This window comes from Oncorhynchus clarkii, chromosome 6 (genome assembly GCF_045791955.1).
Source record: "Oncorhynchus clarkii lewisi isolate Uvic-CL-2024 chromosome 6, UVic_Ocla_1.0, whole genome shotgun sequence".
Lineage (NCBI taxonomy): Eukaryota > Metazoa > Chordata > Actinopteri > Salmoniformes > Salmonidae > Oncorhynchus > Oncorhynchus clarkii.
Genome location: NC_092152.1, coordinates 20197166 through 20223362, shown reverse-complemented (window position 1 = coordinate 20223362; position 26197 = coordinate 20197166). Strand labels below are relative to the sequence as shown.

Genomic DNA, 26197 nt, shown 5'->3' with positions numbered 1-26197 from the left:
TGATTGTCAAGCAAATAACTGTCGGTCTCACGGTAATTGAGTGTTAATGAACATAAACACATTTAGCATCTCCTGGCTTCCGGATGCATATCATCCTTTATCGGTGTAATGAGGTCTGTGTGTAGCTTGTGTAGAGGAGTCAGGTGCAGGACAGCAGATATGAGTAAATAAACGTAATTTACTCAAAAATAGACAAATACTATACTAAATACTATTGTCCAGTGAGGGAGGAAGACCCGTCAGGAAGTACACCGACAGGTGCGACCATGGCCGTTGTGGAACGGGTAGGGGTTGTAACTTCCCTCTGGGCAGGTGCCTGGGCAGGTGCCTGGGAGCCTTGCACTGGGCGCACACAGAGCAGGAGGAAACATAAACCCTCACGTCCTTGGCCAAGGTGGACCACCAGTACTTCCCACTGAGGCAACGCACCGTCTGACTGATGCCAGGATGACCAGAGGAGGGTGACGTGTGGGCCCAATAGATCAAACGGTCGCGAAAAGCAGACGGAACGTACAGGCGCCCAGCTGGACATTGGGGGGGAGTGGGCTTTGTGTGTAACTCCCGCTCAATGTCCGCGTCCAGCTCCCACACCACAGAGGCCACCAGGCAGGAGGCCGGAAGTATGGGATTGTGATCCATGGACCGCTCCTCTGTGTCATACATCCGGGACAGCGCGTCTACCTTAGCGTTCCTGGAACCTGGTCTATAGGACAGAGTGAAAACAAAACGGGTAAAAACATGGCCCACCTTGCCTTGAACCCTCGCCGCCCGGATGTTCTCCAGATTGTGGTGGTCAGTCCAGATGAGAAAATGATGTTTAGCCCCCTCAAGCCAATGTCTCCACGCCTTCAGAGCCTTGACAACAGCCAACAGCTCCCGGTCCCCCACAACATAGTTTCGCTCCGCCGGGATGAGCTTCTTCGAAAAGAAGGCACAGGGGCGGAGCTTCGGTGGCGTGCCTGAGCGCTGAGAGAGCAAGGCTCCTAATCCCAGCCTCGGACGCGTCCACCTCCACTATGAACGCCAAAGAGGCATCAGGATGGGCCAGCACGGGAGCCGAGGTAAACAGAGCCTTCAGGTGACCAAATGCCCTGTCCGCCTCAGCTGACCACTGAAGTTCCCCCTTCAGCAGTGAGGTAATGGGAGCAGCTACCTGACCAAAACCTTGGATAAACCTCCGATAGTAGTTGGCAAACCCTAGAAACCTCTGCACTTCCTTTTCCGTGGTGGGAGTCGGCCAATTGCGTACGGCTGAAATGCGGTCACTCTCCATCTCCACTCCTGAAGTGGAAATGCGGTACCCTAGGAAGGAGACGGACTGTTGGAAGAACAGACATTTCTCAGACTTGACGTACAGGTCATGCTCCAACAGTCGACCAAGCACCCTGCGCACCGGGGACACATGCTCGGCGCATGTAGCGGAGTATATCAGAATGTCGTCGATATACACCACTACACCCTGCCCGTGCAGGTCCCGGAAAATCTCATCAACAAAGGCCTGGAAGACTGATGGAGCATACATCAACCCGTACGGCATGACGAGGTACTCATAGTGCCCTGAGGTGGTACTAAATGCCGTCTTCCACTCGTCCCCCTCCCGGATATGCACCAGGTTGTAAGTGCTCCTGAGATCCAATTTTGTGAAGAAGTGCGCCCCGTGCATTGACTCGATCACACTGGCGATGTGAGGCAGCGGGTAACTGTACCTCACAGTGATCTGATTGATCCCCCGATAGTCAATACACAGGCGCAGACCTCCATCCATCTTCTTCACAAAAAATAAACTCGAGGAGGCAGGTGAAGTGGAGAGCCGAATGTATCCCTGCCCTAGGGATTCGGAGACATATGTTTCCATAGCCGCCGTCTCCGCTTGCGACAGGGGATACACGTGACTCATGGGAAGTGCAGCGTCTACCAGGAGATCTATCGGACAATCCCCCCGTCGATTTGGTGGTAATTGAGTCGCCTTCTTCTTACAGAAGGCGAGAGCCAAACCGGCATATTCTGAGTGGATGAGCACGTTGGAGACCTGGTCTGGACTTTCCACCTTAGTCGCACCGATGGAAACCCCCACACACCTCCCAGAGCACTTTCGTAACCACCCCTTGAGAGCCCTCTGTTGCCACGAAATAGTGGGGTCATGACAGGCCAACCAGGGTAGTCCCAGCACCACAGGAAACACAGGAGAATCAATAAGGAAGAGACTGATTCTCTCCTTATGACCCTCCTGCGTAACCATGCTTAGTGGTGCGGTGGCCTCTCTAATCAGCCCTGACCCTAATGGTCGACTATCTAGGGCGTGCACAGGGAAAGGCATATCCACAGGAACAAGGGGAGTCCCTAAACTACAGGCAAATGCACGGTCAATAAAATTCCCAGCTGCGCCTGAATCTACGAGCGCCTTATGCTGGGAATACGGGGAAATCTCAGGAAATTTAATAAACACATGTGAGCAACAGGGGGCTCTGGGTGAGCCTGGTGACGACTCACCTGGGGTGGCACGATAGTGCCCTGCCTGCTGCCTCGACTCCCTGAGGAACCCCCCCAGCACCGACCAGTTGTGTGCCCTCTGCGGCCACAGATGATGCAGGGAATGGCCCCTCCTCCTGTCGCCCTAAGTGCAGCACCTCCCAGCTCCCTGGCATCCGGCAGCCGTCCCATCATACTCTCTCGGGAGCACAAGCCGAGTCCCGCTGGGACTGGGTGACGGAGGGGTGGACAGTGGGGCCTGCTGTAGTGGGGCTGGTGGAGGCGCTGGATGACCTCATTACAGAATTACTCACCAAGAATGGAGTTAGCAGGAGCAGACGCCCTCCCTCTGGCGATAGAGGAGCGCGTCCAGCAGCACGCGACCATATTGCAACGTCTGGGCACCGCCATGGATCACCGCCATGGATCGCCTCCTCCTCTCTCGTTGGGAGAGAGAATGAGGCGATCCATGGCGGTGATCCAGGGCGGTGATCCATGGCGGTGCCCAGACGTTGCAATATGGTCGCGTGCTGCCGGACGCGCTCCTCTATCTGTGCTGCTGGACGCGCTCCTCTACCTCTACCTGCTCCTGCTGACTCCATTCTTGGTGAGTAATTCTGTAATGAGGTCTGTGTGTAGCATGTGTAGAGGAGTCAGGCACAGGACAGCAGATATGAGTAAATAAACATAATTTACTCAAAAATAGACAAATACAATACAATAAAGCGAGCCCACATAACGGACCGTATTACATAAAAACAATTACTCACAAACAAACATGGGGGAACAGAGGGTTAAATAATGAACAATTAATTGGGGAATTGAAATCCGGTATGTAAGACAAAGACAAAACAAATGGAAAATGAAAAGTGTATCGGCGATGGCTAGAAGGCCGGTGACGTTGACCGCCGAACGCCGCCCGAACCTTGGAGAGAGACCGACTTTGGCGGAAGTCGTGACAATCGGTGCTGTGGTACTGCATAGTAACAAACATAGTCATCTACGACTTAGGAAACATGTTGTTATATAAAATGTACATTAAATGAGACTACAATTTGAAATAATTACAACTTCTTTTGAATGTAAACATGCAACAGAAGTGGTTGCCTTATTATCTATGCAAAAAGTGCACTGTGAACCATTGTACATGGTCCTTGAATTATTATTTTTAATTTTATATAAAATAGGGTGTATGTTTTCTGGAGAACAAAAGAGTTTAACCAAAATATGAATCTGAATGCACAGAACGTCACTGTGGGCCATGCAATATTCATGTTGAGTCACTGTAGGCCATGCAATATTTATGTTGAGTCACTGTTGGCCATGCAATATTCATGTTGAGTCACTGTTGGCCATGCAATATTCATGTTGAGTCACTGTAGGCCATGCAATATTTATGTTGAGTCACTGTTGGCCATGCAATATTCATGTTGAGTCACTGTTGGCCATGCAATATTCATTTTGAGTCACCGTGGGCCATGCAATGATAATCATGTTGAGTCACTGTGGGCCATGCAATATTCATGTTGAGTCACTGTGGGCCATGCAATATTTATGTTGAGTCACTGTTGACCATGCAGTATTCATGTATAAGTCACTGTGGGCCATGCAATATTCATGTATAAGTCACTGTGGGCCATGCAATATTCACGTTGAGTCACCGTGGGCCATGCAATATTCATGTATAAGTCACTGTGGGCCATGCAATATTCATGTATAAGTCACTGTGGGCCATGCAATATTCATGTATAAGTCACTGTGGGCCATGCAATATTCATGTGTAAGTCACTGTGGGCCATGCAATATTCACGTTGAGTCACCGTGGGCCATGCAATATTCATGTATAAGTCACTGTGGGCCATGCAATATTCATGTATAAGTCACTGTGGGCCATGCAATATTCATGTATAAGTCTGTGGGCCTTGCTCTGCATTAATGAGAGAAATTACACTTTCTGTATCCTGCCAATGCTTTGAACTTTGGCACAAGTGGTGTGAGAGCCACTCAGAGACACTGGTGCAGGTGTTCATTGGTGAGCCTGGTGCGGTGTTTGTTTGTAATAAAGTTCATTGTGGAGAAGGCTGATTCACAGCTGTATGTGTAGCCAAACATGGTCAGGATGTATGGTGCCAAAAGGGACATCAGCTGCAGGCACCATCTTTCCCAGAAAGTTACAGGGTCACAATCACCAGCCTGCTCCTTCAAAGACACATTTTATTGCAGCTTAATCAACTCCATTTGCTGTGATGTAACATCTACCCATCTGAAGATCTGTTTTGCTTCTTCTGACAACCTTGTCACATTTGTGACCAAGAAGGGTTTCTGAATGATCAGCAACAGTTCTCTTCCAACAAAGCGAGCCTTGAAGTTATCCATAAGCTTCTGGATGAAATCAACATGGTTGGGAACATCTTTGTCTCCCTGCGTTTGCACCAACAGATCGGGGAAGTGGACAAGTTCTCCCTGGAGATCATTCTTTGACGGTTATCATATCACACACTGTGTTGTCCCGTCCCTGTAGCTTAACATTCAGTTGATTAAGGTGTGATGTAATGTCTGTCAAAAATGCAATTGTTTCCATCTTCTCCTCATCTTCCAAAAACTCAGAAAACCAAGTTGCCTTTTCACCCTTTTGCTCTGATAAGAAACCTTTGATGACCTCCTGAATGGCCCAGAAGCGTTCCAAAACCCTGCCTTTGCTGAGCCATCTGACATTGTTGTGCTGTAGTAAGTCATCAAAACTGGCATTGACCTCTGTCAGAATGCCTCGTAGCAGGCGGTATTGTAGGGATGTAGGGATTGCTCTCAAAACATTCAGTTTCATCATCATTGTTATGACCCTCAGAATACTATTTTCCCAAACTGGCACACAGGACAGATTGATGGATGATGCAGAGATATGATGTCAGGTCAGGGTGGTCCTCTTTTAAATGTGCAACCAGTCCCCTCCCTCTACCTGTCATGGCTGGAGCTCCATCTGTGGTGATGGAGACCTCTGACTTCAGATTTATCCCCTGTCTGTCAGCATCCCTTTTATGGCCTCATGGATATCCTCTCCCCATGTGTGTGCTTCTAGATTTGTTAAAACTAACAGCTTCTCACTGAATCCTTTCTTTGTTTTGTTATAAAATCTGACAACCACCAGAAGCTGGGTGTTATCCGTGTTTTCTGTTGATTCATCCACAACTAATGAAATGAACGGTGCATTCTGAAGGGCCTCATCAAGTTGTGAAGTTAAATCTTCAGCTAATATTTTAGTTCTCCTCATTGCCGTGGAACCTGACAGTGGGATCTGTTTGATCTTTTCCATGAGCTCATCTTTTAGTTCACCTTCAAGCAAGGTGTCAGCAACTTCACACATACATTATTTTACCACCTCAGCATCTGAAAATGTTTTTGGGTGTTTTCCCAAAACCCAAGCTATCCTCATTGGACACTCCATTGCACGTGGTTGGGGTGTCAGTGAATTGACAAGGACTTTGGTGGAACTATCATATTGGGATTTGAGTTGGTTAATCTTGTTTGTTCTCACCTCCGTGTTCATGGGATACTTCTTTTTTTTTTCTTAAAAAAAATGTGTTGCCCCTTTTCTCCCCAATTTCGTGGTATCCAATTGTTAGTAGTTACTATCTTGTCTCATCGCTACAACTCCCGTACGTGCTCGGGAGAGACGAAGGTCGAAAGCCATGCGTAAGCCATGCGTAAGCCATGCGTCCTCCGAAACACAACACAGCGCGCATCCAACCCAGAAGCCAGCCGCACCAGGCGTCGGAGGAAGCACTGTGCACCTGGTTTATTCAGGTGCACAGGTGCACTGCGCCCAGCCAGCACTGCGCCCAGCCTGCCACAGGAGCTAGTCACTGATGAGACAAGGATATCCCTACCGGCCAAGCCCTCCCTAACCCGCTGGGCCAATTGTGCGTCGCCCCATGGACCTCCCGGTCGCGGCCGGCTGCGACAGAGCCAGGACTCAAACCCAGAGTCTCTGGTTGCACAGCTAGCACTGCGATGCAGAGCCCTAGACCGCTGCGCCACCCAGGAGGCCCTGTTCAGGGGATGCTTCTGATCGAATTTACTATGCCTGGTGTCATAATGGCACTTAACATTGGCACTTTTCACGAGAGCTACGGACTCACTGCATATCAGACACATTGGTTTTGTGTTAGTTGCGGAGAGAATGAATAAATACTGTTCCGTCCACTCGTCTTTGAATGAATATATGGTTTTCAGAGTCAACTTTTTTTTTTTTAGAACAATCCATATTAACAAAGATACTGGTAACTAAGCTCCTTCTATCTGTAATATTTACATAGATGTCAGTGTGATTCGAGGGACAATAGAGTGATGAGTACCAGGCAGTTAGCAAGTTTGGTAGGCTATTAACGACCATCAGCGAAACTCAAGCTACTATATTTGCAGATGATACTACAATTTATGTAGCAAGACAATCGGTTCAACAGGTACAGCAAGCTTTGCAAGGAGATTTGGAGATTATCAGGAAATGGGTTTGCCATAACAAACTTGCTTTAAACACCAAGAAAACCAAAGTTATGTTGGTCTGTTCAACTAGGAAAAGGCCAAAACAGCATGGGATACAATTAAGTATGGGAGGAGTACAAATTGAAGAAGTTTCAGAAACCAAACTACTGGGAGTGCAGCTAGACAACTGTTTATCATGATCATCTCAAATAACCAATCTATGTAAAAAAAAATATTAAAACAGCATGCATAATCAGAAGGATAGCTAAATATTTACCAGGGAAAATCCTTCAGCAAATAACACAGGCATTGGTTGAGAGTCAAGTGAACTGTTGTTCGGTGGTCTGGGGAAATGCATCATCTAGTGAAGTTAGGAGGCTGCAGAATGCACAGAATAAAGCAGCAAGGATTGTTTTAAGGCGGAGATATGGTTCTTCTGTTGCAGTCATGCGCAGTGTTCTTGGTTGGTCATCAATCGACAAGATAATTTAAAAAAACATGCTTATCTTATTTTATAATATACATAATTTAAAACGGCCAAGTTCTATTCACAACGTTATTCAGTTGGTAAGAGACAGACATTCCGTAAATACTAGGAATAGATTGTCCACCATCTATGCGTTATCCAGACAGAAAAAATAAATGGGCAAAAGAACATTTCGATTTAGAGCAATAAAGAAATGGAATAAATGAACTGAGCAAACTAGAAACCTTTCAATATATAAGTTTAAACATTATTTAAAAACAATTTAAATATAGTATATAGAAATGTTGTGGGACTATAGTAGATGAAGAATCAAATCAGCCTCTCTGTCTCCCAGGCCCTGCCTCTCAGCCTCTCTGTCTCCCAGGCCCTGCCTCTCAGCCTCTCTGTCTCCCAGGCCCTGCCTCTCAGCCTCTCTGTCTCCCAGGTCCTGCCTCTCAAGCTCTGCCTCCCGGGCCCCTCATCCCCTCTGCCTCCCAGGCCCTGTTTCTCAGCCTCTCTGATCAATTAGGGTCACTAACTAGTTTGGAACTCCTCTCACCTCATTGTCTAGGTCTTAATTGGATACAAATTGAAAGGAGAAACCAAAAACACTCTGTCCTCCATGGAAGGAGTTTGACACCCCTGCTCTAAGGCCTACAGTATCTGCCTCTCTATCCTTTGCTTCCTAGGCCCTGTCTCTCTACCTCCAAAGCGCTTTGCAGACACCAACTGGAATATCGCAGAGTACCCTGCTGAATACACCACTTGTCCATTTAGTCAAAGCAGCTAGTGCCTTCATAACAACAAAATAAACAAACATTATCAACATGCAAAAAGCAAACCTCTATAACACCATAAAAACGTATTTACATGCAACATAAATGATTATTCCATTAGATTACAGTTAACGAAACGCTTAATCCAGTATAAATTAACGTATCGAATTTATTATACAAGATTTTTAAATTCTATAGCTCAACGGCAGAGTCATGTCTGAAGTGTAAAACTACTAATGGCCCAATAATTTATGCCTTCTGGGAATGTTATAAAATCCAAAGTTATGGATGTCAGAGGTATTGCAATGTAAATGTGCTTTCAATTCGTCTGTCTGTATATTTCAAGACATGTCATATGAGGGTGTAGTGAGATACCCGATGGGCTGGACAATACTCTTCTCATCAATTATCTTTCAAAAAAAGCTTATACTCATAAACTGGAAATCAGCCAATCCTCCATCGTTCACTCAATGGAAAATGCTTTATTATCTAAAAATTGAACGAGTGTGGGCGACGGAGAGAAACAAAATAGTACAGTTTGAGAACATTTGACAGAAAGTGATGCGGGCGCCGGAGAGAAGAGTGTGGGAGTAGTGGGTCTGGGTAGGGCTGATGTAGTAATGTTTGTATTTGTATGTGCATGTTTTGTATTGTTTATCAAATCTTTTTAAACATCATATAAAAATGAAATAATAATAATAATGATGAATACAAAAATAGATTGGAAAACAATGATTTTTATTGTTAAACGTGACTCTGTAAACATAGTGTCGGCTAGCTAGCTAGAGTGGGAAAGTTAGCTGGTCCGGCTGTTGGACGTACTGCTGACGTTTCACCACACAGACTACAATCATGCAATGTTACTGTTTACTGCATTGTTGAGTTTAGAGCAAGAAAGGCATTTCACTCTATTTGTGCACGTGACGTTAAAACTTGAAACTGAACCTTGAATTTCGCCCCCCCATCATTAAGTTGATGGTTTATATTTGGGATCATGTTTTACAGCTCTGTCATTATTAGCACTTTATTAGGTTAAAAATATATATTTGACATGTGTAAAGTCCACACAGAGGGCCAGAGATAATTACAGAAACCTGTGATAATCTGAAGTACCCAAGAATGCCACTAGAACATATCACCTCATAACATTTGATTTATTCCTTGAAAGTTACCAAAATGCAGGTAGTTTATTGGTAAACTTCAAAAGTGTTCAGTGATATACCCTCTCTGTGCAACTCTACCCAGGGGGAACATAGTGTAGGCAGCAGGCCCTGATACACAGAAGGTTGGTGGCACCTTCATTTGGGGGGACGGGCTCGTGGTAATGACTGGAGAGGAATGAGTGGAATGGTATCTAATACATCAAGCGTATTGTTACCATGTATTTGACCCCAGTCCATTTACACAGCTCCAGACATTATTATGAGCTGTCCTCCCCTCAGCAGCCTCCACTCTACTATATGCAATTGTGAATGCCTGTGTGTCTGAATGACCCTGGTATTATGAAAGGAGCAGGAAGATGGGAGAAAAGACTTAAATGATACACCACAGTGGAATCGCCGTCTGTGCTATATATGAATATGTGACTTGATTGCAGTCCTTTTTCGTTAGTGGCATTTTAATAAGCTTGCTGAATCTCATGTCATGTTAAATATTTGTACAACCACATGGTTCTATTAGGGAATCCTACAGTTAGACAGATTGAATCAGTGGCCATTTTTGATGTAATGTATTTCAATCAATAGGAATGTTCAATCAAAGGCCAGAATCTGCCATTGGATTTCATTCTAAAGTTCTAGGGAGATGCTCTTCATCCGGGTGATAGAGGGAATATGCTGTTCAGGGCAGCATAATGTGCTGTACCCATCCATAGCCACAACAACATGTCATCAATATACACAGTGATGAGCACAGAATCAGCTGACCCAGTCCACTCAGCTCACACTGTTCCCTTCACCACACACACAAGCACGCATGCACGGAAGCACACACGTTATCACCACAGCTTTTCTCACCACATAGCTGACAGTGGTGATTACGATGATGATGATGTGTCTGGTGCTACACGGAGGGGGATCACTTCAACTGGAGGATTAGGTTTAGTTACCCAGGTAACAGGTCAGGTAACCCTGGGTGACAGGTGTAATCCCTGGAGTGAGGATCATCTGGGGGGACACTAAGGAGCGGTGACATCACAGTGGGATTACATCATTGTCCCAGGTGGTGGCGGTGACCCAATGAGTCAATGTCTTTATCAGAGCTGTGTTACTCACCAATACAGCTGCAATACTGGCCTGAGATACAGTTGCCACATAAAGGCTTTTGGATATTTGAGAGAATGTTTAGAATCCTAAATAACCTGCCCAGTGTTCTTTAAAGTAGAAATCAAACAGCCACACTGGTTAATGATTATGTCTAATGTTTCTTCTCTCTCTGGTTGTGTGACAGTTTCGATGTGGACAACGGCACATCGTCGGGGCGCAGCCCACTGGACCCCATGGCCAGCCCGGGGTCTGGGCTCATACTGCAGGGCAACTTTGTCCACAGTCAGCGGAGAGAGTCCTTCCTCTACCGCTCTGACTCGGACTATGACCTGTCACCGAAGTCCATGTCCAGAAACTCCTCCATCGCCAGTGACATGTGAGTGTTTCTTTCTCCAGCTGCCTCTCTGTTCACACTCTCACAGTCTCACACTCTCTCTCTTGTTCTATTTCAGTCGATCATAGCTCACCTATTGCCACCCCCCATCCACACACACACATTATCTTTCTACACATGCATTACTATTTATCTCACTGAAGAGATGGAGTGTTTTCATAGGGGTTATTTAACTTGATAGCTGTCTGTCAGTGTGCTTGTTGTCCCTCCCCAGGCCACTGTTTGATTGAGGTGTCACGTCTCTATTGTAAGCCTGTTTCCCTCAGCAGTAGGGGAAAGCAAATCTTACACATGTAGGACAGCTAGCTGTAGTACCCTGAGTGTGAACCTTGAGAATGTAAAGGCCTTGCATTCTTCAGTTAGTTTGGTGATCACATTAGAAGGCTCTATTTTTAGGTATGTATTGTCCTAAATTGCTTCACTTACTACAACAACTATAGATTGCCTTTGGGTCACCAACTTACTCATTATCCCCAAGGTGACCAAATCAATACACACACATCTAAGGTTTCCAATGTGCTTCAGTTTAATTTCTGCCTCTCTTCTAGCTTTAGTAACGGACACACATGTAACTTGAACAGTGAACACAGAGAGAGACACAGAGAGAGACACAGAGAGAGACACAGAGACAGAGACAGAGAGAGACACAGAGAGAGACACAGAGAGAAACACAGACAGACACAGACAGAGACACAGAGATTAGTTACCATTGAAGTATATTAGTATAGAGCTGTGTAACCATCAACCATCTGTCCCTTACCAAGATGACTATCCAGTTACGCTCAAACAGGAAATGATGTATTGACTGGAGACAGTGTATCTCCATTCAGTCTGTAGTAATGCAGTAACCATATCCCTCCTGTCTCTCCCTGTCACTAGGTATGAGTCCCAAATGGTCCCCATCTTCCCCATGTAGTGCACTACTATTGTTTACCCACATAGGGCTCTTGTCAAAAGTAGTGCAGTGTGTGGGGAATAGGCTGCCATTCTGGACACACCCTATGATTGTGGCTGAATGACCCTGCCTTAGCCTAACCCACCTATCAGAATACCACACTAAAATCACCCTGCCTCTCTAAATGGTATTGATCACAAGCCAGCTCCTCGCCAGGCTCTATGTTACATGATGCTCATACGCCCTTCATAGTCCCTTTACTTTTCACAGTTGACACATCCAGACCGACTTACAGGAGCAATTAGGGTTAAGTGCCTTGCTCAAGGGCACATCAACATATTTTTCACCTAGGATTCAAACCAGCAACCTTTCGGTTAGTGGCCCAACACTCTTAACCACAAGGCTACCAGCCAACCCATTTGCCATGCAGTGTTAATGTTTGTTTAGTATTTTTGTATTGGTATTTTGTTTTTTTCTTGTCACATACAGTACACCAGATAGGTGCAGTGAAGTGTGTTGTTTTACAGGATCAACCATAGTAGTTACTCTGGGAGCCAACTGTTACCCTGTGGGCCAACTGTTACTCTGGGGGCCAACTGTTACCCTGTGGGCCAACTGTTACTCTGGGGGCCAACTGTTACCCTGTGGGCCAACTGTTACTCTGGGGGCCAACTGTTACTCTGGAGGCCAACTGTTACTCTGGGGGCCAACTGTTACTCTGTGGGCCAACTGTTACTCTGGGGGCCAACTGTTACTCTGGAGGCCAACTGTTACTCTGAGGGCCAACTGTTACTCTGAGGGCCAACTGTTACTCTGGGGGCCAACTGTTACTCTGTGGGCCAACTGTTACTCTGGGGGCCAACTGTTACTCTGGAGGCCAACTGTTACTCTGAGGGCCAACTGTTACTCTGAGGGCCAACTGTTACTCTGAGGGCCAACTGTTACTCTTGGGGCCAACTGTTACTCTGGGGCTTATCATTGATGTACAGTAAAATTAGAAACCGATGTCTTTGCTATCTAACACTGACATGAATCCCAAACACAGTATATTGGACTAAATTACTTGGTTTTCTAGGGAAACAAACATAGGGAACATAGATGTCTCTAAGGAAATAATTTACTGACAGAATCTTATTGAAATTTCTTTGGTGCCTCTATGTAAACAGTTCTGTCTGCAGATAAAAAATAAATAAATCCTGCCGGGTACTAGCTAACACAAACCAGTGTTAGGGGCTGGGGGAGGGAAGACAGGAGGAGAGGGAAGCTGGAATGCAACCTCTAACCTAATCTCTCTCTCTCTCCCTCCCTCCCCACTCGTTCTCTCTCTCTCACGCTCTCTCTCAATTCAATTTAAGGGGCTTTATTGGCATGTGAAACATCTCTCTATCTCTCTCCCTCTCTCTCTTTCGCTTGTCTGTAAAAGTATTTTCCCCTTTACTGAAAAGGTACGATATAGAAGAATGTTATGGAGAAATAAAGGATTGAGATAGCCTCTGTAATAGTTTGCTAGTTTACTTCTATGACCATAACTACTACTGCTGCTAATGAAATGCCAGTGATACAATAGTGTACACAACCTTGGAGCAGGTGATTTTTCTTCATGTCTATTTCTTCCTCCCATTCCCGCCCTCCCTCTTTCTCTAAGTTCAGAGGGCAGTGTTTGTGGCACATTCCACCCTAGTCTCCTAGGATGACAGGGCATGATGCCACCCCTTTACTTTGTGCCCTCAGACTTGTGGCAGCACAGGAAGTGGGTGGGGATTGGGGGATAAAGTGAGGAGGGGTTGGGGGGATTGCGCACTGTTTTACACCCACAGGAATCTAGGGAGACAGTAATTTAGAAGGAGAAGAGGAAAGAGTTTTCTTGCGGTCATTGTGACCAGTGTCAGAATTTAGGGGCTGCCATTCGAGTCATAGGCAGGTTTTTCAGAGAACCGGGGGGTCCACTCTATTGGCATGTTCCTGGCTTGTGGTCAAAAGTGAAAGTGCATAGAGTCAATGAAGAAGCAGATATGTTTATAGATATATCCATAATATAGCCTAGTAGACTTGCCATATATCCATGCTACACATACTGCCATAACATGGCTGGAGTCATTTCCTCTTTGTCACCGAGCGGGCGGAAATGTGGACATTTGAAGGTCATGTTTAGATCGGTGTATAAAAGTGTGTCCAGGTGTCTCTTTATCTTGTTCTCTTTTTGCAGTCATGGCGACGATATGATTGTAACACCATTTGCACAGGTGAGCAATGGCACACATGCTAAACAAGTTGTATTGGGTTGTTTTGCTGGCTAATTCCTTGGGGAAACCACAGTAGAGTATGTTATCATGATATTGTGCAATAGACACAGGCCCATTGTTCAATCACTGTTCAAATGTGTGAGATTATTTTGAGGGTTTTAATGTTAATCTGTCCTGATCTCCTTCAGGTTCTGGCCAGTCTAAGAACTGTACGAAATCATTTTGCTGCATTAAGCAATTGTTCACAAGACAGAGCGTCCAACAAGTAAGTCCTCAGAAGCATACAGTGTATACACAATGAGTCTGTATTTACTGCTGTGTAGTAGTCGAAAGCAAGGCACCCAAATATTACTGTTGTTTTTCTTTTTGGGGGCTATATATGTATTTATATGATGATATCGCAAAATGAAGTCTCCTGCTATGGTGTTTTGTTAAAAATGGCTTCAGTATTCCCCATACCATCTCCCTTTGGTCTGCGCGCTATACCGCCAGGCACTTGCTTGCATTTTACACAATGTGGTGGAGAAGACGTGAATGTCACTCCTTTGCTGTAGTTCTCCCCCTACTGTTCCTGACTGGGACTACAACAACACTCAGTAAAGGTGCCCCCCTGCCATATTGCTCCAGTTCAACGTGAGATCTGTGATGAATGAGGACTGATTCAGCTGAACAGGGAACGTTGCAGTATATTGACCTCTGTTAGTGAGACAAAGAGGGGGGGAAAGAGAGGGGGAAGATAGATAGGAGGAGTTCGATAGGGGAGAGATAGGAGGATAGAGCAGTAGTGTTGTTTTGGGAGGAGATATATCAATGTGTGTTTTGTTTCTCCCCACACCAGGAGATCACCCATGTGTAATCCACCACCCATCACCAAGACCACCTTCACAGGTACGCAATAGTCTTTAAGTGTGGTCTTTGTGTATGTTAGTGTGTGTGTGTGTGTGTGTGTGTGTGTGTGTGTGTGTGTGTGTGTGTGTGTGTGTGTGTGTGTGTGTGTGTGTGTTTGTGTGTGTGTACTGTATGAATACGTTGATACAATTGAAAGGAGGGAGAGAAAATGCTCTGCCATTCTACAGCAATATTATCCATTCTATTAGCTGTTGAAAAGGCAAGAGGCCTTGATGATGGTGTCATCGCATTCTGATATGACAGATGGGGGATGGGAACTGTCAGACCAGAGACGGAGGATGATGACACAGACATCCTTTAGGGGGAGCCAAACAATAGGACACTGGATAAAAGCCATCCATGTTTAGAATAGATACGCCTCTAGCTACAGGATAGCACAATGGGAACCAAAAACCATATAGGCTGCAGGACAGTGGTTAGCAACCCTGGTACAGTACGACCAGCAGGACTGTTTGACTTGTGGTTCATCTGTCTGTCTGTCTGTCTGTCTGTCTGTCTGTCTGTCTGTCTGTCTGTCTGTCACTCAGCCTTTTGTGTAAAGGCTTCTGTGCCCAAGTGCTGTCAGGCGCCATGCTCCATCCCCTGACTGATAGCTCATAGCCAGTAGACATTCCACACAGCCCTATGGGACCCTGCTAGCATCATGTCGCTACATTCCACACAGCCCTATGGGATCCTGCTAGCATCAGGTCGCTGCTGTACGTCTGTGGCTGTGCTTAGCAGGACAGTGTGGCCCCTCACCTTTAACTACCCACTGTAGCAGTGACCTGGGTATACAGTGATCTAAATCAGTGTGTCTAACTAACTAACACACCATGAAAGGGACCGGGAATTCACAAGCAATGTACTTAATTACCAACCAACAGAACAGTGAAATGACAATATCAAATTAGCTTTCATATTGTACTGTAATCTATAAAATACAGATTGTGGGTAGCCTTTGTCAAAGAGGAGAGGATAGTCGTCCACTTTTTCTTCAGCATAGGGCTTCTCTCTCAGGTGTTTTTAGGGAAAGGCGACAGGGAGAGGCGACAGGGATAGAAGCCCAGTGGACCAGAATAGATCTGTTCTTGAAGGGCTCCTCTCCTTGCCCTCTAGCACTATGTACGGCTGGCAGTTTGGCAGGGTGAGCAGCCAACCGTGGTAGTAGGTCCCATATTCTGTTAGTTGGTCCTGTAGTAGGACCTATACTCTGTTAGTTATTCCCATACTCTGTTAGTAGGTCCCATACTCTGGTAGTAGGACCCATACTCTGTTAGTAGGTCCCATACTCTGTTAGTAGGTCCCATACTCTGGTAGTAGGTCCCATACTCTTGTAGTAGGTCATGTAGTAGTTACCATACTCTGTTAGTAGGTCCCATACTCTGATAGTAGGTCATGTAGTAGGTCCCATACTCTGGTAGTAGGTCCCATACTCTTGTAGTAGGTCATGTAGTAGTTACCATACTCTGTTAGTAGGTAGCATACTCTGATAGTAGGTCATGTAGTAGGTCCCATACTCTGTTAGTAGGTATTGTAGGTGGTCCCATACTCTGGCAGTAAGTCCCATTCTCTGGTAGTAGATATTGTACTAGGTCCCATACTCTGTGAGTAGGTCCTGTAGTAGGAACCATACTCTAGTAGTAGGACCCATACTCTGGTAGTAGGACCCATACCCTGTTAGTGGGACCCATACTCTGATAGTAGGTATTGTAGGTGGTCCCATACTCTGGCAGTAAGTCCCATTCTCTGGTAGTAGATCTTGTACTAGGTCCCATACTCTGTTAGTAGGTCCTGTAGTAGGAACCATACTCTGGTAGTAGGTCCCATGCTCTGTTAGTAGGTCCCATAATATGTTAGTAGGTCCTGTAGTAGGAACCATACTCTGGTAGGAGGGCCCATACTCTGTTAGTAGGTCCCATAATCTGGTAGTAGGTCATGTAGTAGGCCCCATACTCTGTTAGTAGGTCCTGTAGTATGTCCCATAATCTGGTAATAGGTCATGTAGTAGGTCCCATACTCTGTTAGTAGGTCCTGTAGTATGTCCCATACTCTGGTAGTAGGTCCCATACTCTGGTAGTAGGTCATGTAGTAGGTCCCATACTCTGTTAGTAGGTCCCATACTCTGTTAGTAGGACCCATACTCTGTTAGTAAGTATTGTAGGTGGCCCCATACTCTGGCAGTAAGTCCCATACCCTGGTAGTAGGTCATGTAGTAGGTCCCATACTCTGTTAGTAGGTCATGTAGTAGGCCCCATACTCTGGTAGTAGGTCATGTAGTAGGTCCCATACTCTGTTAGTAGGTCCCATACTCTGGTAGTAGGTCATGTAGTAGGTCATGTAGTATGTCCCATACTCTGGTAGTAGGTCATGTAGTAGGTCCCATACTCTGTTAGTAGGTCCTGTAGTAGGAACCATACTCTGGTAGTAGGGCCCATACTCTGGTAGTAGGTCCCATACTCTGGTAGTAGGTAATGTAGTAGGACCCATACTCTGGTAGTAGGTCATGTAGTAGGACCCATACTCTGGTAGTAGGTCCCATACTCTGGTAGTATGTCATGTAGTAGAACCCATACTCTGGTAGTAGGTCCCATACTCTGTTAGTAGGTTCTGTAGTAGGTTCCATACTCTGTTAGTAGGTCCTGTAGTAGGTCCCATACGCTGACAGTAGGTCCCATACTCTTGTAGTTGGTCCTGTAGTATGTCCCATACTCTGGTAGTAGGTCATGTAGTAGGTCCCATACTCTGGTAGTAGGTCCCATACTCTGTTAGTAGGTCATGTAGTAGGTCCCATACTCTGGTAGTAGGTCATGTAGTAGGTCCCATACTCTGTTAGTAGGTCATGTAGTAGGTCCCATTCTCTGGTAGTAGGTTATGTAGTAGGTCCCATACTCTTCACCCATACTCTGGAAAGTAGGTCCCATACTCTGTTAGTAGGTTCTGTAGTAGGTTCCATACTCTGTTAGTAGGTCCTGTAGTAGGTCCCATACTCTTGTAGTTGGTCCTGTAGTATGTCCCATACTCTGGTAGTAGGTCATGTAGTAGGTCCCATACTCTGGTAGTAGGTCCCATACTCTGTTAGTAGGTCATGTAGTAGGTCCCATGCTCTGTTAGTAGGTCATGTAGTACATCCCATACTCTGTTAATAGGTCATGTTGTAGGTCCCATACTCTGTCAATAGGTCCCATACTCTGATAGTATGTCCCATTGTCTCACACAACACTCTTCTATCTACCCTGGAACATGCGTAGAACACAGTGTATGATGAATTGATGACATTGCACTATATTTAGATCTGATCAGAGTGCATCCATTATGGGCTATAAAAGAGACCTTGAGTCATCAGCTTGATTGTTTGAGTGTATTGACTACTTGTAATTCATGCACAGGTCTGTGCTGGCCAGGCAGTGCCATCCTGTTGAGACAGACAATAAGGAGGTGATTTATAACAGTCTAAATGGGACATAGAGAGGCCAGTGGGGCATTAGACGAGCCCTGCCATGAGTCCCACATGCCATTTAGGCTGGTCTCTTCCACATTTGTCCCTATCCCTTCCATCTCTATCTCTTAGTTTATCAGACATCCATCAATTGGTTGGTGTTTGAAGATGGCTAATTTTAGAGCGGGCTAAGAATAGACTGATGAGCAGAATAGACCAATGAGGAGTGATGTAGGTTTATGAACTCTGAGCTCTGAGAGACAATAGTGCTGGTCTAGTAGTAAGCCACCTGCTGTGATCCAGACTAGGTGGTGAGGGAGTAAAAACAGTTGACACTTTATTCATTGTGATCTGATGTGCGTCACTTAATAGGGACAGACTGCATCCTGGATAATTGCATTGTTGTTATCATAGTAGTTATAGAAGAACAACATAGTATAAGGGACAAAGTATTGCCATGTAAAAATAATACAATTTTTTAGCATATCCCAACTCTCCCTGAGACACCCTCGGCGAGTGGGGTCACAGCCTTGGTCTGCCATTATCAATGGCAACCCTGGGAGGGTTAAGTGCCTTGCTCAAGGGCACATAAACAGATGTTTCACCTTGTCTACTCTGGGATTCAAACTGATGACCTTTCAGTTACTAGGCCCGTCGCTAACCACTAGGCTACCTGCCGCCAGGTGTATCTCTCGAAGAGTTTCCTTATAGTTTTATATCTTGAAGATTGGACATCAAATATAATGGAATCAAACCAAACACAATGATGATGATGGTTATGATAATTATGATTTCCAAAGCAATGACAACATACATTAGTTTAGAACAGCAACATGTCCCTGATGGCGGTATGTACAGCATTACCCTTCTCCCACTTCCAGTCCCAGTCCAGCTCCAGTGTTCCTATCTGCTCCGGTCCAGGGTTTGGCAGCAGCCTGCCATCTGTGCAGCAGAGTAGTCTCTCGTGCACTGGTGTCTGATGTCGCACTAGGCATGAGAAGAATGTCATTGACGTCAGTGCAGTCCCTGTCAGAGAGAGTGGCACCCCACCCACTGATACCAAATCAGAAAGGGAGAGAGATAATGAGAGAGGGATATCGAGAGAGGAAGAGAGATAACGAGAGAGGGAGAGGAAGAATGATACACAGAGGGAGAGGGGGGGAAGGAAAAGGATGAGGAGGAGGAGGAGGAGGAGGAGAGGCAGAGAAATGTAAAAGAGAGGGTGAGGGAGGGGGCAAAGAGGAAAAAGTAATGCAATGCCGATGTTTGTGAGGGTTGTGAGTTATGTTGGGAATATTACTGTACATGTGGCACACACATACGCACACACACTCCATTGCCCTCCACACTGCCCTTTCCCACCTTGACAAAATGAATACCTACATGAAAATGCTGATCATTGACTACAGCTCAGCGTGCAACACCATAGTGCCCTATGGTGAGGGTTAAGTGCCGGGCCTACTCCAGGTGGTGAGGGTAAGCAACAACACATGCGCCACACTGACCCTCAACACAGGGCCCCTCAGGCCCTGTTCACCCACAAAGTCTGCCGACGACACAACGGTGGTAGGCCTGGTGGTGGTAGGTCTGATCACCGATGGCAATGAGACAGCCTGAAGGGGGAGGTCAGAGACTTAGCAGTGTGTTGCCAGGACAACAACCTCTCTCTCAGTATCAGTAAGACCAAAGAGCTGATCGTGGACTACAGGAAACAGAGGGCTGAGCACGCCCCAATTTACATCGACGGGGCTGTAGTGGAGCAGGTCGAGAGCTTCAAGTTCCTCGGTATCCACTTCACTAAGGATCTATCCAAACACACCACCACAGTCGTAAAGACGGCACGACAACGCCTCTTCCGCCTCCGGAGGCTGAAAAGATTTGGCATGGACCCTCATCCTCAAAAATGTTGACTGGCTGCATCCCCGCTGGTATGGCAACTTCTCGGCATCCGACTGCAAGGCACTACAGAGGGTAGGTGTGTATGACCCAGTACATCACTGAGGCCGAGCTCCCTGCCATCCAGGACCTCTATACCAGGCAGTGTCAGAGGAAGGCCCAAAAAAACTGTCAAAGACTCCAGCCACCCAGGCTACGGGCTGTTCTCTCTGCTACCGTACGTCAATACTTCCTGTATATAGCCATTTTTACTTGTTATTTGTATTTATTATTCACTATGTATGTATTCCTTGTGTCATTATTTCATTTTTTTAAATGTTATTTTACCTTAACTTTATCTTATCTTTAACTCTGCATTGTTGGACCCGTAAGTAAGCATTTCACACCTGTTGCCTACGAAGCATGTGACAAATAAAATGTGATTTGATTTGAATGTTCTTTACTTTGCGCCAGCTGTATTACTGTACATTAGTTCATAATCAGACACACTCCAGTGCCTACATTATGTGTGTTTCTTAATCCACAGCTGATTGCTCTCTCTGTATGCTCTCAGTTTCCACATGGTGTAAAGCAACATACAGTGCCTTGCGAAAGTATTCGGCCCCCTTGAACTTTGCGACCTTTTGCCACATTTCAGGCTTCAAACATAAAGATATAAAACTGTATTTTTTTGTGAAGAATCAACAACAAGTGGGACACAATCATGAAGTGGAACGACATTTATTGGATATTTCAAACTTTTTTAACAAATCAAAAACTGAAAAATTGGGCGTGCAAAATTATTCAGCCCCTTTACTTTCAGTGCAGCAAACTCTCTCCAGAAGTTCAGTGAGGATCTCTGAATGATCCAATGTTGACCTAAATGACTAATGATGATAAATACAATCCACCTGTGTGTAATCAAGTCTCCGTATAAATGCACCTGCACTGTGATAGTCTCAGAGGTCCGTTAAAAGCGCAGAGAGCATCATGAAGAACAAGGAACACACCAGGCAGGTCCGAGATACTGTTGTGAAGAAGTTTAAAGCCGGATTTGGATACAAAAAGATTTCCCAAGCTTTAAACATCCCAAGGAGCACTGTGCAAGCGATAATATTGAAATGGAAGGAGTATCAGACCACTGCAAATCTACCAAGACCTGGCCGTCCCTCTAAACTTTCAGCTCATACAAGGAGAAGACTGATCAGAGATGCAGCCAAGAGGCCCATGATCACTCTGGATGAACTGCAGAGATCTACAGCTGAGGTGGGAGACTCTGTCCATAGGACAACAATCAGTCGTATATTGCACAAATCTGGCCTTTATGGAAGAGTGGCAAGAAGAAAGCCATTTCTTAAAGATATCCATAAAAAGTGTAGTTTAAAGTTTGCCACAAGCCACCTGGGAGACACACCAAACATGTGGAAGAAGGTGCTCTGGTCAGATGAAACCAAAATTGAACTTTTTGGCAACAATGCAAAACGTTATGTTTGGCGTAAAAGCAACACAGCTGAACACACCATCCCCACTGTCAAACATGGTGGTGGCAGCATCATGGTTTGGGCCTGCTTTTCTTCAGCAGGGACAGGGAAGATGGTTAAAATTGATGGGAAGATGGATGGAGCCAAATACAGGACCATTCTGGAAGAAAACCTGATGGAGTCTGCAAAAGACCTGAGACTGGGATGGAGATTTGTCTTCCAACAAGACAATGATCCAAAACATAAAGCAAAATCTACAATGGAATGGTTCAAAAATAAACATATCCAGGTGTTAGAATGGCCAAGTCAAAGTCCAGACCTGAATCCAATCGAGAATCTGTGGAAAGAACTGAAAACTGCTGTTCACAAATGCTCTCCATCCAACCTCACTGCGCTCGAGCTGTCTTGCAAGGAGGAATGGGAAAAAATGTCAGTCTCTCGATATGCAAAATTGATAGAGACATACCCCAAGCGACTTACAGCTGTAATCGCAGCAAAAGGTGGCGCTACAAAGTATTCACTTAAGGGGGCTGAATAATTTTGCACGCCCAATTTTTCAGTTTTTGATTTGTTAAAAAAGTTTGAAATATCCAATAAATGTCGTTCCACTTCATGATTGTGTCCCACTTGTTGTTGATTCTTCACAAAAAAATACAGTTTTATATCTTTATGTTTGAAGCCTGAAATGTGGCAAAAGGTCGCAAAGTTCAAGGGGGCCGAATACTTTCGCAAGGCACTGTATCTAGGGTTGCAAAGCTACTGGTAATTTACCAAAGTTACCGGAGTCTTCAGTCATTTTGGTGATTAATAGAAAATCTATGGCAATCTATCGTAACGTTGGTAATTTATACTTGAATAACTTATTAAAAATGTATTCATTCAAATATAGTATTCATTATTTATATATGTGTCCATTTTGTCTATGAGTTTCTAATGGATAGACCATATGATTCAAGAGAAAATAGCCAAATGAATGAAAAAAGCATATAATCAACAATGGCATTGTTTTCAACTATTGACAACTAGTGACTTTTTTCACAACTGCCACCAGTTTGACTCCGAAACATTGACAGCAAATACATATTGACATAGTAAAAAAAACAAGTGTGTAAAAAAAATGTTTTTAAGGATATTTCATGACGAAACCGTTATTAAACGCCAATGTTATTCACTAAATTGATGGTTTATATTTGTTGTTTATAATGTTTTACAGCTTTGTCATTCTACTTTTTTTGTCATCTTAGTTCATTATTTCATATATTCTACATATGATAAGGCCAGAGAGAGGGCCAGATATAATTACAGACACGTGATAATCTGCAATACCCTAAAGGGCTGCTAGATGTATTTTGATAAATGACATCAAATCTGGTAGTTTACTAGGAAACTTAGACAGTCTCCAGTAATATATCCTGCCTTGGCAACCCTAACCATATCCCATTGCCTTAAAAGTTCTCCCCAATCCTAATTTAGACAATATTAATATTAATTGGCTTTTGAGGTGACACATTTTATTCATGTATGATTTGCATACATTTGCTGTGGAAATAGGGAATATGGACTACAATAGGAATGAAAATGATTTGATACACTGTTATTTCAGGTTTGAAAGGGGTTAGAATAGACTTCTGACACCTGTACCATGACATTGTTTGAAACTGTCTGTCTTCACCCGTATTATTTAGACTGTTCCTTTTGAAAAAGCTTCTAGTTCACTGTCAGACATCTGTCTCAGACACATACTGCATGGTACATCTCTTTTTCTCCATCCCTCTTTCTCTGTCTCTCTCCTTATCTGTACATCACCCCTCCCTCTCTGTAGAATGGATACACACATTGAGCTCCAGGTCTACTGCCCTATACTCCAGGCCAGGCTTTCAGTGCGGCCCTCCCCTATCCACAGTGCAGTCCTCTCAGGCTTTAGGTACAAGCTCTGAGGAAGAGCATCGATCTGCCGTCTGGATACCAGGGAGGCTACACATACAGCATCTATAGGACGGAGCCCAGACACAACACACACCCATTGGATTATAAGCACTTTTGTCTCTGGATAACGTTGACGTGTAGCTTTTATGCTCCAGGGAGGCTGAGAAGGCAGAGTGATGTGTTACGTTTAGCTCTCCATCTGGCGCGTGTGTGTGGTGTGTGCGGTAAGCGCGCACCCCCCAGCAAGCCGGCCAGGCATGCTACAGTGTGCTCCCCATTGTTCCTGCCTGGAGATGAAAACCTGCTGGGTGTGAGATTGTGCTTTGGACAGCGTCTGGACCTACTGCCCCTCCTCCTCCATCCCTCATCCCTACATCCCTCCTCTGTGCAGGCATGGGCCTGCTAATTAAACTGCTCTTCATCCTGCTCCATGACTGGAATTATGTATCTTCTATGGACTGTATACTGAATCTCAGACACACACATCATTGAGAGACTGGGGTTCTGTGTTGTTTTGCATTTGTGTCTATGTATGCGTGTGTATGTCTCTGTTTTATTGTTTAATATCAGATCTGAACCTAAAGGCCACCCTCCATATTCCCTGTCTCAGCTGTGATTTTAACCGAGGCACACTCAACAGCTTTCCTTGCTCTGTAACGCTGGATGCTCATGTAAAGGACGTCACGCTGCTTGCTTAGCGAGTACCACCTTCCTCCTGATTCAGCCCATATCTGGCGTGAACTCAGGACCTGTGCCTTGCTAGCACACGTGACCGCCCTCCTGAAGCGTCTTACCAGTCAGCACCACATGAAAAGCTAGCTATTCACTGGCGCAAGTGGGGACACTTGAGGCTGAGGAGTATGTTTCACACATCCCCATGTGCTACACTCCGCTCTGGTTGACCATGTTCGTTCCCCGTCTCTCACGGTTCCAGGACTATACGCCCCTGTCATTCCTCCAAAGGTTTGGACAGTAGGACCTTTGGACACAAGGGGGGGGGGGGGGGGGTCCCTGGCTTTGAACAGCCTGGTTCAGGGTGTTGGTCTCTGGGATAGGATTCAGGACTCTAGGCCCCTCTGGTCTCTCCCTATCAGGGTGTCTGTCTTGGGGTGGAAATCAGACTTGTGACTTGGCCTCTCTCACTCTCCTACTGGCCCCTCTGCACCAGTATGAAGAGTCACCCATGCGTCCACTCGGGGCATCTCAGCATCGCTGTGTGTGGGGAGGCAGACCCCGGGCCAGCAGCCTGCGCTAGGCCCCTGAAGCGCCCCTGTACTGACCCCCTGCCCCCCTGTCTCGTCCCCCCAGAGGAGGCCTACCAGAAACTGGCCACAGAGACGTTGGAGGAGCTGGACTGGTGCCTGGACCAGCTGGAGACCCTGCAGACCAGACACTCAGTTGGCGAGATGGCCTCCAACAAGGTAACGACAAGAACCTTTCACTTATGTGTCATATTTAGTTTCATTTTATTTAGTTTTTGTTTAAAACAGGTGAGTAATTGGATGACCAATTGTCATTTGCAATTGAGATTGTTGGCTTCCCACATGGTTGGAACAACAACAACAATAACTATTTTCTCTCTCTCTCTGGCCTCTTCGTGCCTCTTCTCCAACAGTTGTATCTGTACTAATATTGGTATTAATTCATACATCTCTTTTGTATCAGTATCTGTAGCTGTATCTAGCATTGTCATGCAGGGAGGGAGGTGTGCAGGGAGCATGCTCAGCTCAGCTCTCCAGCAAGGCCTTGACGTGCTGCATGCTGATCAGCTCTGGGCTCTGCTGAGAGACTGCCTGCCTGCCTGCTGATGTCACACTCTGTGATGTCACAATAGGGGGATGGGCATGAGATACAGGAGGGGCAGGCAGACAGACAAATGGATGGGACACAGTCAGACACAGATCTGGTAACACTACCAGATGGCAGTACAGCCACAGACAGACAGACAGACAGACGGACGCACGCACGCACGCACAGACTCTACTCTAGCATTGTCACTCTGTAGCATTGTCGCACACACAGCTATCCCTGGTTTCCATAGCAACACACACAGGCCTGGTTGGCTTGCCGTCTCACTCCAGCACACAGTATTGGTGCTCCAATACACACACACAACCATCAACCTACAACATGGCATTTCATGACTATAACATCAAATTGAAGTATTTCAGTCCGTAAATACAGAACAGTAGTATTGGATACCAGAATAGCAGTATCATTCATATATATTTGTGTTATTTTGTGCTATTCGTATATTGTGCTGTACACTGCACAGGAAGGCTTATAATAATGGCTGGAATGGAGTGAATATAATGGTATCAAACACATGGAAACCAGGTGTTTGATGTGTTTTGATACCATTCCATGAATTCTGTTCCAGTCATTACTATGAGCCCATCCTCCCCAATTAAGGTGCCCTCCGGTGATACACAGAGTGTACAAAACATTAAGAACAATCTTTCCGTGACATAGACTGACCAGGTGAATCCAGGTGAAAGCTATGATCCCTTATTGATGTCACCTGTTAAATCCACTTCAATCAGTGCAGATGAAGGGGAGGAGACAGGTTAAATAATTAATTTTAAGCCTTGAGACAATTAAG

At 45.4% G+C, this 26197-nt stretch overlaps 1 protein-coding gene across 3 annotated transcripts in view; it reads left to right on the top strand.

Annotated features, from left to right (window-relative positions):
* The window catches only part of LOC139410736 (3',5'-cyclic-AMP phosphodiesterase 4D-like), an 86069-nt gene that overhangs the window by 47103 nt on the left and 12769 nt on the right, over nt 1-26197 (top strand). For all 3 annotated transcript variants that reach the window (XM_071156183.1, XM_071156182.1, XM_071156181.1), the window contains exons 2-6: nt 10639-10830; nt 13950-13986; nt 14175-14251; nt 14825-14874; nt 24904-25016. In XM_071156183.1, coding sequence (XP_071012284.1) covers nt 10639-10830; nt 13950-13986; nt 14175-14251; nt 14825-14874; nt 24904-25016 — 469 coding nt within the window. The remainder of the gene's footprint in view (nt 1-10638; nt 10831-13949; nt 13987-14174; nt 14252-14824; nt 14875-24903; nt 25017-26197) is intronic.